General features: G+C 38.7%; 2 protein-coding genes across 2 annotated transcripts in view; both read left to right on the forward strand.

The window, feature by feature from the left end:
- ITGA1 (integrin subunit alpha 1) overlaps window positions 1-9,226 on the forward strand; it is a 78,191-nt gene extending 68,965 nt beyond the window's left edge. The window contains exons 26-30 of the mRNA XM_032206115.1: window positions 1,282-1,386; window positions 2,068-2,172; window positions 2,878-2,970; window positions 4,312-4,428; window positions 5,177-9,226. Of these exons, the coding sequence (XP_032062006.1) occupies window positions 1,282-1,386; window positions 2,068-2,172; window positions 2,878-2,970; window positions 4,312-4,428; window positions 5,177-5,221 (465 nt within the window). The 3' untranslated portion in view covers window positions 5,222-9,226. The remainder of the gene's footprint in view (window positions 1-1,281; window positions 1,387-2,067; window positions 2,173-2,877; window positions 2,971-4,311; window positions 4,429-5,176) is intronic.
- ITGA2 (integrin subunit alpha 2) overlaps window positions 8,541-16,081 on the forward strand; it is an 82,253-nt gene continuing 74,712 nt past the window's right edge. The window contains exon 1 of the mRNA XM_032205586.1: window positions 8,541-8,605. Coding sequence (XP_032061477.1) covers window positions 8,541-8,605 — 65 coding nt within the window. The remainder of the gene's footprint in view (window positions 8,606-16,081) is intronic.

Genomic DNA, 16,081 nt, shown 5'->3' on the forward strand with positions numbered 1-16,081 from the left:
AGCTCAGTCTCCTGTACAATCCTCTTCTTTCTGTTACTGAAATTAGCTTTCCTGTATATCTGTTCCCCGGTGCTAGCAACCCTCTGGATTCTTCCTTGTCTGGGGAGCTGTGACATCCTGAAGGGGTAATAGGTCACACCTTTCCAATGCTCTTCACTGTATTTGAGGGTGATTAGTTTTTCTGTTTCACTCCTCCAGAGCAGCTGGAGAATATCACAATTACAGCAAAACAATAAAACTAGAGCTATATCAATAATTGGATGGCTGAGCACTAAGTGAACCCACTTTTTTTTTTTTTCATTTTCATCTTTTCCTTTGGAACCACACCTCTTCCCAAATATTTCACTTAGGTGTGAGGTATACTGAAAAACAAGATGAATGAAAGGTCCAAATGAAAGTTCAAGGTTCACTTTAAAACAAAACAAAATCAAAATATTTCATGCTTAGAATGCAAGGAAGTTCTGACTTTTTAAATTTCTTCACCCATTCTAACCAGCGACCACATTTGACCTGAGCTTACACACACATTCACAGATCTGCATTTTTCTATGGGTATAATTCATCTACTGTTAGCTACACCCTAGTGATAGTGGTGTGCCAAAGTACACTGCTGGGGATTGCAATCCATCTTCATTGTAATCAGAAAGTAAATATCCTGGACTGTAAAAAAAAAAAAAAAAAAAAAAAAAAAAAGGAAGAGAAAGCTCACCTCTCTTCCCTGTAAAGGAAAAGGATTTCTCAGTTGCCTTTGAAGGAGCCATGAAAGGCCAGTAGTACCACAGCACCTTTCCCTCCTCCCTTGGCAGCATAACAGGAGCTCCTGAAAACTGCAGTTAACCTGTCCGCTTGCTAAAGCAGAGGAGCTGTGGTTCCCCGTGCAAAAGCTATTTCGTTCCCATAATAGCCAACTCTTGCCGGTTGGCTATTGAACTCAAGGCGGTCAACTTGTAGGAAGTTCTTGTTTGCTTCTACAGATGTTTAAGTAGCTGGATAGAGCTTAGGTTAAATTATCTCATAAAAAGCTCATTTGTTGTTTGCTTAATGATACTTCAGTACCTATACCATCTGAACTTGCTCTTCAGCACTCTTGCAGTATGAAGTTTTATTGCATTTATCTGCTTGGTACAGTTAGTTGATGTTACTAAATATTATTATTTTTTACATTTAAAAAAAATAAACAATAAATATTTTTAAAGTTGGCTTGTTTCCAAGAGCTTTTATTAGTAACATGTTGAATATTCGAGCAATAAGATTTCTTTTCTTTTCTTTTTCTGCTAACAGAATACCATCTGCCGAACTAGTTACCCTGTAGATCCCTTAAAAATCAGCTCTGGAAAACCGTTTGTGTTGCCAAAAATAAAAGAACCTACAAAGGATACAATTATGGTAAGCCTACTAATAGTATATGTAATTCATCCTAGATCCAGGTGTTTGAGCTAAGTATTTCTACAATTAACATACAAAATCTTCTCTTACACTGCATCCTATGGAAAATCAGTTTGATAGCCATAAAAGGTATCTTTAATTATTTCCAGCTACATAACTGTATGCAGAACTGAACTCGTGTTTGCTTGTTTTTTTAGTTCAGCAGTACTTCTGACAGCTGAGTAAATCTCACCTTCTGTATTAGATATATATCTATTAGATCTATATACAGATACCTAAGTTCTCCTGCCTTGCTTGGAAGATTCATCTTTCCACAAAGAGAAAAGTTTAAGAAACACTGTAGAGAAGACATAGGTGTATTGGCAGAAAACTTCCTGCAGTTACAGGCTGTGCCTTGTTTAGGTAACTCTAATGATGCCTTTTGTTGCATAGCTACAGAAACCAAGATTCCTCAAGGCTAAGGGACTGCAAAAACTGGGACTGTTCTACCACAGCATGAATATCTCAATTAATTGCCTACTGCAGTGTAGTTTTTGCACAAAAAGCCCTAGTAATTTATACTAAACTTGGACTGATATCACAGCAAGACTATGATTTGCATACATAATGAGCTTAACTGGTTTTACTTTAATAATGTGAAAAATCTGTTACTGTTAATTCACACTGTTGACTTTTAAACAGGACTGTGATACATACAGCTGTGCATCTATTAACTGTGCCCTGGTCCCATCTGACATATCACAAGTGAATGTTTCATTGAGAGTGTGGAAGCCTACCATCATTAAAGTAAGTAAATCTCATCTGGAAGTTTGAAAATCTTAAGCCACTCTCTTTAATGTTTCTTGAACTTACATCTTAAATATTTTTTAACTCTGCATGGTTCTCTGTTATTTTGAATTGTTAATCTTGCTTTTTTTTATATTTCTGCAAAATTAATTTTGATCTCTTTTATTATCTTTGTAATACTTAGCATGAAATTTAAAACACATTAGAAAGACAACCCTTACTTATTCTGTATCAATGGTCTTTTTTATTAGTTGGTTAACCATCCACAAATTATAATTCAGCAGACATAAAAAGGGATATATAGAAACATATATTTTTTAAGTTTTTAACTGGAAAGACCTCACAGGTCTAGAATACTATATGATACTGAGTTGAGCTCCTGGTTTGTGTCTTGTCTTTCTATGAAAAATAACAGGACAAGATAGGAGATACAGGAGAATTTTAGAAAGCCTGAATCTGTCCCTGTGGCCAAAGTACTATTCCAGGATTAAGCAGTATTTCTTTGAAATCTCTGATCCTGCAAACAGTGATGTGCATGCTGAAGGTGTCATGCACAAGCTGCTTTGCTGACTTTCATACACAGACCTTTTCAACATCACTCCCAAAACTTTAGCTTTATGTTTTGCTCTTAGCCTTCTCATTTCTGCAAAACTTTCTGCTTCAAGATACCTAATACAAACCATTGACATTTCTTTCTTCTTCCAGGCAACTATTCACAGTTTAACCCTTGTTGTGAAAGCCTTACTTAGGAGTGAAAACTCATCACTGATTTTGAGAAATGACCACCAAAAACTAGAGGTAATAACATGATAATTCATGGATTTACTCTTCATAGGATTTATTCTGCTACTGAATTATTCAGTCATTCATTTCTAGTGAATCAATCACTATTTGTTGTAGTTTACTATCCTACTCTAAATACAAGTAAGTGATTTCACATTACAGTAGAAAATGTCAGAATTAGACAGCTAATTATACTGAAATTCTGTTAACCCACCAATGTACCTGGGTAAAAAAGCTGTCCTTGGTCAAGTGATCCTACTTTGTACATTGTACATGTATTTTCTTTATTATTGATTTATTTATTATTTCTTTCCACTCCATTAACCAAGACATATATTTGAAACAGTATCTTTTATTTTCCAGAAATTTTCATGGTTATTTTCTTGTATGCTACATCTGAAACAACATTTCACTAATGAGTTGCTATTAAAATCTATAGTTGTTTATTCATGGGCTATTAACAAGAACTTGTATGTAATGCTATAGCAAAGATATCAGATATAAAAAGAAATAAATGTCTTCAATTTCTCTTGATTTGCTATTTATCCTTGAATACATTCTATTCCAAGAGAAATTCCAAGAGGTTTATAGTGGCTAATGCACTGCTTTTTTGTGATGACTTGTACATGCAGGGGTTTATTTACTACAGTGTACATTTTTAAATGTTATTATGTGTTATTACTGTTAATATCCCTCAATTCATAGCAAAATAGCATACAATGAGAATTAGATCTTGTGCAAAATATTTTTGGAATGCAGATCTCACAAGTCAACTATTAAATGATACTATATCCAGGCATGTCTTTTAAGTGACAGGTTGAAATACAATCCAGGGCAAAAACAGAGGTGAGAGGCTTGTAGATAATTTCATAATTTCAAGTTGAATATCTGTGTTTGCATCTGTATCTTTAATGTTTTTGAACTATGAAGTTGTCTCTTTAATAAACTCTTAAGTTAAAATAATTCAAATTCACTATATCATCACTTCCATTTAAAATTTGAATGTTCCATATTTCAGTTCAGTTTACACTAGCTAAGCCTTCTTTAAAATTAAATTAGTGTCCCCACAGCCTTTTATACTAAGCTTGCTAATCACTGTCATCTTTCAGGGAGGCAGGCATTGAGTGATGAAGAATATACTGAACAAACTCCTTAACATTCATTTTAACTACCCATATTTTTGGTTCTGAGTTCTTCATAAAAATCACTACTGACTAATAGCAGGACCATTCCTCACAAAGCAAGACCCTGGAAAATCAGTGTTTACTAATAAAAGTCATGCTGCTTTGTTGTTATTTTAGAATTATTTATTATTTTAGAATGTCATTTATTGCTTACATTCTGAACACTTTGTAGACCATGATTAAGATTTCGAAAGAACTCCCACCTGGTTCAGTCCCCTTATGGGTTATCCTCCTCAGTATCTTCGCTGGACTCTTAATTCTTGCACTGCTTATATTTGCTTTGTGGAAGGTAAGCTGCACATTCGTCTCTTCATGAAAATAAAGAAATATACATAAATATACATATAATAAAGAAATATACATAAATTCTGTGTCATGTTCTATAACTAGAACCTCATGGACATTAATATTAGCCAATAGGAAGAATGAAATCTTGTAGAAACAACAAAATAACTAATAACACCACATTCTTCCAAAGTGTGACATGCTATGCTTTCTGATTAAAGCCTGTAGTGTTGTATACATAACAATGTGATGGAAATAAAATTAAATAGAGATTTTAGAGCCATAAGGTTTTTTGCTTTAGCTTTGGCTGGATGTGGCCAAGTGTTCTCTTTGTACAAGGAATGCTAGGACTGTGGTGTAAGTATTGCCACAAGTGGGCACTCTTTTCCAAGCTAAATATTCAAGTTATATTTAAGCTACAGTTTATATATATGTATATATTTCAACATTCATTATGCCTTGAAAAAAATTGACAAGCATAAATTATTATTTATTCAACTGAAGACCAACTATTATTAAGCATTTTAGTCTTTGACATTATGTGAGAATAACAATGATTCAGCAATCACTCATTGTATATTTTCCTGGAAAGGAAAACCTAAAGGGTTGTACTTCACTGATAAAATATTAAATGACTTTTTACTGCACTGCAAGTGTGAAGTAGTAACAAGAATTTAGAGTATGAATGCTACCAATGTGCTTTGAGTTGTGTGCTTTGAGTAGTTCTTTATTCGCATTTTTCTCTCCTGCAGGCTGGATTTTTCAAGAGACCTCTAAAGAAGAAAATGGAAAAATGAGGAAAAAAAAAAAAAAAAAGATTTCTTCAGGTCTGCCTCAAAAATGTGACTGTAAAATTAAAAACTTAGGTATATATGCAAGGGCTACAATGTTTTCTAAACTCTGGTGCATTTAAAAGACAGCAGAACATCAAGCAAGCAAATCAAGTGCACAGGTGAATGATGCAAAGAAAGAATAAACAGCCTTATGTCATTTTGTGATACTCAAGGACATACTTTCAAGTGTTACTCATTTTTGGAGAGTAACTGAGTTCAAAGATGCTAAGGTTTTTAATACGAAAAGCGCCTAATCATATTTTTATATGCATATACATGTGGAATCCTTTTTCATCCCACATTATGCAACAAGTCAGTTTGTATGTAGTAGTCCCACTGTTTTTATCAACTTATGATTTTCAAAGGGAAAAAGTGTTATATTCAAAATTTTCTCCATTTTATGGGCTGTCAGTTCGCAAAGCAGAAGATTCAAACTTTGAGAATGCACCAAATATTATATGGCAACTGAGGTAATGAAAATTCAGAAGATAGAAACACCTGCAGAACTTTGGGTGTTCTGCAAGGAATCACTGAAATTCCTTGGACTTCTCTTTCAACTATTTTAGCATGTCCACTAGAAGCCAGGAAACTCCAGGAAAGAAATTTTTATTTTCAAGAGGACCAGTAAAGATAGATCCATTAAATCATGTAACTGTTTGAAGTTCAAACAGATTTTTGGCAGACCTAGAAATGTATGCACAAAACATTCAAGCCCTACTAATTGCACACTGTACACAAATAAGCAGAGGCACAATTGTGTCTGCAGATTGAAATGTCCGTATTTATGCAGAAAATGTTTAGAGGTACCCTGAAAGTTTGACTCTTGCTGTATATCTTGGAGTAGCCAGGAGGGTGCTTCATAAACTGTCACTGTACAGTTGTTGTGTAGCTATTTAATCCAATGAGTTTAATGTGTACAAAATAATAATTAACAAAAGAGCACAGATAAATTTAGCACTGGCAAGCTTCTTCTAGTAGTGTAAGTCACACCTCATCTTTGTTACTTGGGAATTTAAAAATTAATGAAGAATTTCTATACTAAATAAGCACTTAACAAATGATGTTTATTTTGTGATAAGGATTAAAAATTTATATAAGAATACACTGAACTGTAGATAGCAAAAGATTTCTTTAAACCTATTTAGACTAGTCAGCTTAACAGGAAACTTCCTCCTTTCTTCTTTCACACATTTGTTTTCCTTCTACAAGTATTTCTCTCTGCAGCTCTTGGCTATACATTGTCCATAAGAGCTTCCTACTTTACTTGCAGTCACACAAAACTAACAAGAAAATGGAGGCCTGCAGGCAAAGTGCAATGTTGTCTCAGCATGATGTGACTCAATATTGATTGCCAATAGATCAGAAAATGTTGAAGAGCACTTCTGTAAGATGTCCTCATTTGTGGAAATGCCTTTGCCTTGCCAAGGAAACCAGGATAATTTGTTCCTCTTGTTGGTACAAATTTCATTGGAATGAAAAAAAAAAAATCATTGCAGTTTTCAAAAGGTTTTATTTTATCAGATACGCTCTACTGACTTTATAGTAACAGCTTAGAAAGCAATAATATATTTTATAACGATCTTTTTATTCTTTTAATACATTTAGTGAAGACTTTTTTTCTTCTTTAAGAGACCATAGTTTGGGTTGAACATGCTGGCAAGTATAACTCTGGAAATGTGCCAGAAGGTGCTTCATTGTTTAAAAGATGCTGTCACTCTTAAGTACCTTCTATTTAGTTCCTAAATTAGAGAGTAGTTATTGAGAAAGGCTGAGATTTATGTTAATGCATCAAGTAGGATTACCTTTGAATGTGTTTGTAACTTCTCCTTCTGCCTGTGGGAAAGGTGATTGTTTCATAACAAATGTTCTGCTGAAAGCAGCAAGACTCAGAGGAGAGGGCAAAGCATTCTGCAGGAGCACTGTGAGGAGCCTGGGAGAGCCACAGAGTCAGTGGGCTTACCTGATGGGCTCAGCTGCGTGCTTACAAGCATGCCTGACCCCAGTAGATACAAGATGTGCTGCCCTGGTTCTGAGCACAGAGTAGAAGCTTCAGTGGAAGCAAAAAATAAGGCAGAATTGTTGTAGGTAGGATCACTGCTTCATTTATCATGTGATTTAAATTGTCCTCAGAGGAATGCAAAAATCCGGCTGTTGAACAAAGATGATAAATTAATATTTCCAACGGTGTTTTCAGTCAGTGTGAGATGCAAGTTTTATTTTTTATCTTTTAAGTATAATTTTGCCAATTTGTTTGGAGGAATTAAATGGCATGCATCAGCACAAAATCTGAATGTCTTAGAATTAAAAGTGTGTTTATATTTTGTTTTGTTTTGTTTTTTCCTTATAGTATCTCTGTAAAGACATAACAATGCTATTATCCTAATATGGTTTTGTGGAGGAACAATTATGAAAAAGTTGTGACTCACCTATGCACACATACAGTCTATGGTAGTAAAGGAAATACTTGTATTTATTATTATTCACCCAGTTTGTTAACCATTAGGTCATTTTTCCTGGCTTCATAAAATTAATCACTCTAAGTTAATTCAAGTCACACATCATTTTTATGCAGCATACCTTTTGTTTGTTTCACTTTTTAGTTATGGTAATCTGATAAACAAAGCTTTGTACTTTTTCTGATGATATTTCATGTCTTATTTTAAAGCACCAGCCTGTTTTAAAATATAAGTCAATAGAACAGTCTGTTTCCCTAACTTGTACACAAAAATACGTATTTTATCAATACAAAGTATGTTTGAGATTGTTGTCCCATTCTTTTTAGCCTTGCTTTGCACTGTAAAAACAGTAGGAAGCTTCTTATAACCACACTGCTATTCTGTTTCTCATGATGCTTTCTCCCTTTTCACATTTGACCTATTATCAGAAGCTTAATTATAATATCTATTTAAAATATAAGTATGTAAAGGGGATACCACTGTAGCACATTACTCTTACACAGGCTACATTAGTGAAATCACTATTTTTATACATAGAATCTTTCCACAGCACTGCAAGAGCAGTATTTTTACTGCTTCTCACTTTTACTGCTTCTCACAGCAGAAAAGCCTACTGAAATCACTATTTCAAACATCAGGAACATCTCATTGAAATTTAGCAGGCACCAAAAATATCAATAAAGCATGTAATCTGTTTTATTCCTATAAAAAGGCACATTAGGCTTGTAATGTGATTCTAACTACTAGCAAGATAAACATTTTTGTTATTCAAATAAAAGCCCATACAAAAAATGTAATGAATTGGGTGTATAACCTGAGCTTAAGCAATGGAAGAAATCTGGCCCGGGTCTGTTCCTAATTTCAGCACTGAAGTAGCTAATGTTAGAGCAAGGTAATGGAGAATCTATGTTTCTATAGCATAGCAAAGCTTTAAACCATTGCTCCTGCTTCAATCTGAGGCTGTTCTAGAGGTTGTCAGTTCCCTATATGATTTTACAAGACTTGGCAGACAGCATCTACATTAGAGCAATCTCCCTGAGCTGCTGCTTATGCTACTGTCATTCTCGGTCTGTATCTCGAGCCCTTGCCACAGATACCAGCCACTTTTCCTGAGCCTATGCCTGAGATCAGTAGTACACTGCCTGTGCTGAGTTCCTTCAGGCACAACGTACCTCTTCTTCAGGGCTTGTGTCAGGGGAATCTACCAACTGGAGCCAAGGGTTTTCATCTTCTCATGTGGGAAAAAGAGGCTGGACTTCGGATCAGGCTTATCTAATGAATTCCACATTGTCTAATTATTTTATTTTCCTGGATTAAGTTCTGTATAGATGATGCAATTCAAACAATAAATAAATAAAAGCAGAGCAAGAGAATGAGAGTATACCTTTGTTAATTATGCCTCTTACCGGGAATCAGATGGAATTTTTTGTTAAAGAAAGAAATCACAGCATTCTGCACAGTTTTTCCTGTAAAGTTATTCCATGTGCTTTATTGATTAATAAATAAAATAAAATAAAAATCTAGTGTATGTACTTTGTAGTTTGTTTGACTTTCAATGGTATAAGATACATATAAAGACATTCCAGTACCTAAAAACTACCTAAGCCTGTCTACTTGTCAATAGAAAGCTATTACAGAACTAAACATCCTTGCCCAGCATAAAATCAAGGAAATCTTGAATTCTGTCAATTGTTCAGAAGGTTGCCATGCATTGTATGGATTGTGCTTGTAGCCGCATTTAAAAATTTTTCAAAGGACAGTAAGAATTTCTGACAGATTTGGTTTCATGACATTATATACAAAAAAAGCTGAAGATACATTCAGTCCTCATAGAATCATAGAATGGCTCAGGTTGGAAGGGACCTTAAAGATCATCTAACTCCAACCCCCTTGTCATAGGCAGGGAAGCCACCTACTACATCAGGTTACTCAGGGCCCCATCCAGCCTGGTTTGGAACACCTCCAGGGATGGGGCATCCACAGCTTCTCTGGGCAACTTGTGCCTCACCACCTTCCTACAGTGAAGAATTTCCTCCTAATGCCTAGTCTATCCTCTTCTGGTTTAAGACCATTCCCCCTTGTCCTATTATTATCTACCTGAGTAAAGAGTCCTTCTCCGTCCTTTTTATAAGACCCTGTTAAGTACTGAAAGGCCACAATGAGGTCTCCCTGGAGCCTTCTCCAGGCTGAACATCCCCAGTTCTCTCAGCCTTTCTTCATAAGACACAGGCTCCAGCCCTCATCCGTGATCATCTTTGTGGCCCTCCTCTGGACCCGCTCCAACAGCCCCACATCCTTCTTGTGCTGGGGGTCCCAGACTTGGATGCAGCACTCCAGGTGGGGACTCACAAGGGCAGAGCAGAGGGGCACAATCCCCTCCCTCCACCTGCTGCCCACCCCTCTGTTGGTGCAGCCCAGGATGTAGTTGGCCTTCTGGGCTGCAGGTACACATTGCTGGCTCACAGGATCACAGGATCATCTAGGTTGGAAGAGACCTCCAACATCACCTAGTCCAACCTCTGACCTAACACTAACCAGTCCTCCAGTAAACCGTATCACTAAGCTCTACATCTAAACGTCTTTTAAAGACCTCCAGGGGTGGTGACTCCACCGCTTCCCTGGGCAGCCTATTCCAATGCCGAACAACCCTTTCAGTAAAGAATTTTTTCCTAATATCCAAACTAAACATCCCCTGGCTCAACTTAAGCCCATTTCCCCTCGTCCTGTCACCAGGCACGTGGGAGAACAGACCAACCCCCACCTCGCTACAGCCTCCTTTAATGTACCTATAGAGAGCAATAAGGTCACCCCTGAGCCTCCTTTTCTCCAGGCTGAACAAGCCCAGCTCCCTCAGCTGCTCCTCACAGGACTTGTTCTCCAGACCCCTCACCAGCTTCATTGCCCTTCTCTGTACCCGCTCAAGCACCTCAATGTCCTTCTTGTAGTGAGGGGCCCAAAACTGAACACAGTACTCGAGGAGCGGCCTCACCAGAGCCGAGTACAGGGGGACAATCACCTCCCTAGCCCTGCTGGCCACACTGCTTCTTATGCAAACCAGGATGCCGTTGGCCTTCTTGGCCACCTGAGCACACTGCTGGCTCATATTCAGCCGACTATCCACCATCACTCCCAGGTCCTTCTCCGCCTGGCAGCTTTCCAACCACTCCTCTCCCAGTCTGTAGCTCTGCTTGGGGTTGTTGTGCCCCAGGTGCAGGACCCAGCACTTGGCCTTGTTGAACCTCATACAGTTGACCTCAGCCCATCGGTCCAGCCTATCCAGATCCTCCTGCAGAGCTTTCCTACTCTCAAGCAGATCGACACACGCACCTAACTTGGTGTCATCTGCAAACTTACTGAGGGTGCACTCGATGCCCTCGTCCAGATCATCGATAAAGATATTAAAGAGGACTGGCCACAGCACCGAGCCCTGGGGGACGCCACTAGTGACTGGCCTCCAACTGGATTTGACTCCATTTACCACAGTTCTTTGGGCCTGGCTATACAGCCAGTTTTTAACCCAATGAAGTGTACGCCGGTCCAAGCCACAAGTAGTCAGTTTCTTGAGGAGAATGCTGTGGGAAACAGTGTCAAAAGCCTTGCTGAAGTCAAGGTAGACCACATCCACAGCCTCATCCACCCAGCGCGTCACTTTGTCATAGAAGGAGATCAGGTTCGTCAAGCAGGACCTGCCTTTCATAAACCCATGCTGACTGGGCCTGATCGCCTGCTTGCCCTGCAAGTGCTGCGTGATGACTCTCAAGAGGATCTGCTCCATGAGCTTCCCTGGCACTGAGGTCAAACTGACAGGCCTGTAGTTTCCCAGGTCTGCCCTCCGGCCCTTCTTGTAGATGGGCGTCACATTTGCTAGCCGCCAGTCAACTGGGACCTCCCCTGATAGCCAGGACTGTTGATAAATGATGGAAAGCGGCTTGGCCAGCTCCTCTGCCAGTTCTCTCAGTACCCTTGGGTGGATCCCATCCAGCCCCATCGACTTGCATACATCCAAGTGTTGTAGCAGGTCACCAACCATTTCCTGGTGGATTATGCGGGCCACATTCTGCTCCCCATTCCCTTCCACCACCTCAGGGAGCTGGGTATCCAGAGAACAACTGCTCTTGCTGCTAAAGACTGAGGCAAAGAAGGCGTTAAGCACCTCCGCCTTTTCCTCATCTCTGGTAACTAAGTTTCCCCTCACATCCAGTAAAGGATGGAGATTCTCCTTAGTCCTCCTTTTTGTGTTAATGTATTTATAAAAACATTTTTTGTTATCTTTAATGGCAGTAGCCACTTTAAGCTCCAGATGAACTTTGGCCTTTCTAATTTTGTCCCTGCACAGCCTCACAACATTTTTATAGTCCTCCTGAGTGGCTCGCCCTCTTTTCCAAAGATCATAAACCCTCTTTTTTCTCCTAAACTCAAGCCACAACTCTCTGTTCAGCCAGGCCGCTCTTGTTCCATGCCGGCTTGTCTTTGGGCACATGGGGACAGACCGCTCCTGAGTCATTAAGATTTCCTTCCCGAAGAGTGCCCAGCCTTCCTGGACTCCTCTGCCCTTCAGAACCACCTATCAAGGGACTCTACCAACCAGTGTCCTGAACAGCTCAAAGTCAGCCCTCCGGAAGTCCAAGACTGGTTTTACTGACCCCCCTCCTGACTTTACCAAGAATAGAGAACTCTACCATTTTGTGGTCACTCTGCCCAAGACAGCTCCCAGCCACTCTGTGAACAGCAGGTCTATCAGGGCACCTCCCCTGGTAGGCTCACTAACCAGCTGCATGGTTCCTAACCAGGAACCTCCTAGACTGTTTTCTCTGGGCTGTGTTTTGCTTCCAGGATATGTCTGGGAAGTTGAAGTCCCTCATGAGAACAAGCATTGATGATTTCGCAACTTCTGTCAGCTGCCTGTAGAATTCCTCATCCGTCTCCTCATCCTGGTTCGGTGGTCTATAACAGACCCCCACCAGAATGCTTCCCTTGTTGGCCTTCCCACTAATCCTAACCCACAGGGACTCAACCTTATCATTCCCAGCCTCAAGTTCCATGATATCAAAAGCCTCTCTGATATAGAGAGCCACACCACCACCCATTCTGTGCTGCCTGTCCCTTCTGAAGAGCCTATAGCCAGACATTGCAGCAGTCCAATCATGAGAGTGGTCCCACCACGTTTGAGTGATGGCAACCAAGTCATAGCCTGCCTGCTGTACTATGGCTTCCAGCTCCTCTTGTTTGTTACCCATGCTGCGTGCATTACTGTAGATGCACTTCAGCTGGGCCATTGCCTTCTCCTCTAGCCTAGCCATTATTCCCCCTGGCACACCTCCAACAAGCCTTATTTCAGACCCATCCTTCTTCATACCTAGTTTAAAGCCCTCTCAATGAGCCTTGCCAGCTTCTGGGAGGGAGCCTGGGAGGCTCATGTTGAGCTGTTTTTCCACTAGAACCCCCTAGGTCTTTTTCTGCAGGGTTTCTATCAATGAGTTCTTCTAGTCTGCCCTCAGGTCTGGGATTGTCCCAACCCAGGTGCAGCACCTTGCACTCATCCAACCATCCTTGCCATCCAGTAATTTTTCTATAGAACTTACTCCTGTGTCCCAAATATTCTGTTGTCCCACATAGAAATAATGTTCACACCCCTTTCCCTATAATATAATAACTATTTGTATCAAAACTTCCTAAAAGCTAAAGATTGCACTCGTATCACAGTTAAATTTAAAAATATATATTACAAAATACATAATGACTTAACTGTTATCAGAGACTACTCCGATGGTGAGTCAGAATCCTGTAACAGCAACATCCTGTCCAGTCATAGGGGATTGCTTACCAACAGTCTTACTATGTATGTACCTGATAATTGGAGTTTACCAGGCATTTTCAATGGGAGTACTTTGGTGAAAATCAGCCATTTCTTTTTTGTTTAAAGTGATTTCCAATTAAATTAAATTAAAAAAAAAAAAAAAAAAAGCTATAGTCCATTTCACAATTTCACATGGCAAGGAGTACAATATTATAGAGCAGCTGCACAGAAAAAGAAGACTGTAACTAATAGTATTTAGCAGAAGCAGTCCTGATACTTCAGATTCTGAAAGCAATAGCAGTTCATGGAGCATGTGTGATTTGGGCCTTAAAAGAATAAAATTCATTTGCAACAAAGATTAAAGTGCTGCTGAAATTTTAGTAACAACTGGCTGCTCGCTGCTCAGAAAGCACAGCTAGATTCTTTTTAAAGAATTCATTGATAAAGTGAGCTGTCCTTGATGCAGTCTTGTTTTTAATTACAAAACCTCAGGGCTGATAGAACCTCATTCAGTCAAAAAAAAAAAAAAAAAAAAAAAAGGAGAAAGGATAAATAAAAGAATGATCCCCAAGCCATATCTCCTTGGGGAGATATGTTGGTCCTTTAGTGCTTTGCCCCTTGTGCAAAGCCCTCCTCTGTCCTCTTTTCTTCCTCTTCACATCTTCTCAGAAAAGATAGACATTCCTCAAGGGCTCACTGAATGTTACACTGCCTAGGTATTTTTAAAGAAATGTAAGAAGGAGCAGAAGTACTTGAAGTGTATTGTACATTTAGATCTTGCAGGTCAGTTAGCTTGGCAAACTTCTTTCTGCACTGTTCACTTTCAGAAGTGGCTATTGTGAAATCTGGCTTCTCAGTTATGGTTCAGCTTGATTTGGAACTGGGAGTTACTGGGTATTTGCTGCGAAATTTTATTTATCTGGTTCATTATTATGTATGGTTCTTAAAGCTTCTGCACCTTGCCTGTGCCATTGTTATTCCTCCTGCAGTAATTAAATAGGATTACTCTCTCCAGTGAAGTTTCCTTCATGTAGTCTTATGTTACAGAGCCTTTGCATCTTATCAGAAGATCTCCTCAATTTACCCTAAAAAGGCATTTGAAGTTTTGCAATTGTGGCAGTCAATGTAGTCTAAGAAATATAATTCATTTTCCTTCCTTTTGGGGAACTGTATACATGAACCTTGCTTAGTGTCCTCATCTTATGGCCCACATTAATAGCCATGGATGCTCACTGTTGTTTGCCTGCTCATAAAACATCACTGATAAGAGCATGTTTCTCTGGTCGCAGACATTTTATGTATGCCACTACAGATGTCAGTAGGTCTGACTGCTAGGGTTCAGCTGAAACTTCCCACAACACTGTGATCCAGAAAAAGTGCTCTGGTGATACCAGTGTTGTGAGTTTAGGGACTCTTGTGAATGTCAGAAACTACTGAGTTTAGATTTTTTTTTCCATTTATCTGAGAGATGTGCCATTTGAGGATCTCAGATCAGAAGATTAATTCAAAGACTCTGGCCTCCTTTGCAACATAAACTCCCAATATTTGAAAAGATGTCTATAGCTATCAGCACAAAAGCATAGGCAAATATAGCTAGAGAGCAATACATGTCTTATAAGATAGTGCTGCAACACATTTTGTTCTTTCATACAAAGCACCTTCTGATTTAATCATTTTTGAAAGCTGGCCTGTTTGCCAGCTGAAACTTTTTCTTGTAGGACAATAAGATTTTTGCAATCTGAGAAGGAATAGTTTTGTACATCTGATCAACTAGATGACACTTGAACTTGTTACCATAATTTTCTCCTCACAGTCTTGTCTTATATTTCATCAAACTCAAAGTTCAGTAGCAAATGGAAAGTAGTTTAGCAAAAGATCTGTTGAGAATAGATCCAATTCAGCAGTTACAAACATACTGAAAAGCATTTTCTTGAAGACTCAGGATTATTTTTTGATAAGCTGCAAATAACATAAGAAAAATAGACTAAAATAAATAGACAAAAATAAATACAATACAATACAAGTAAACATGTATTAATATTTTAATTAATTTCACCTCATCTGTTTACAATACATATGAGATTCTTCAGGATTTTTGAAAGTTTGTTTAAAAAATGCCTACAGAATGATTGAGCGACTCTTTGTGGCAGACAAATAAAAAGGCAGAATTAATAGGTTTCAGTTCCATACACCAGACAACAACTAGGTTTTCAAATTTTCAAAATAAAATTGTCATATATGTAAATAAAGTCATATTTTGAGCAGATAGAGCTTCTCATCTTCTCATCATGTGCCTATAATCCATAACTCCTGTCTGAGAAATATTTGGAAGAAGATATCCACTGTTGTTATCAGCTCAAGGGGTTATTGCAGCTGCATCAAGGTTAATGCCCTGGGAAGTGGGTTGAAGCCACTGAGGGAGAACACCAACTGTTCTACAGAGCACAGAATTATACAAATTTAGCAGGCTGTCATATTGGGCCTCACTGTTGGATCAAAAATGAATGGCAACATTTCCTCCCTGGCTACTTTATTTCCCATGAACATAATTTCCTCCACAACAGGCATAAA

The sequence above is a fragment of the Aythya fuligula genome, chromosome Z (assembly GCF_009819795.1).
Source record: "Aythya fuligula isolate bAytFul2 chromosome Z, bAytFul2.pri, whole genome shotgun sequence".
In the NCBI taxonomy this organism is placed as follows: Eukaryota; Metazoa; Chordata; class Aves; order Anseriformes; family Anatidae; genus Aythya; species Aythya fuligula.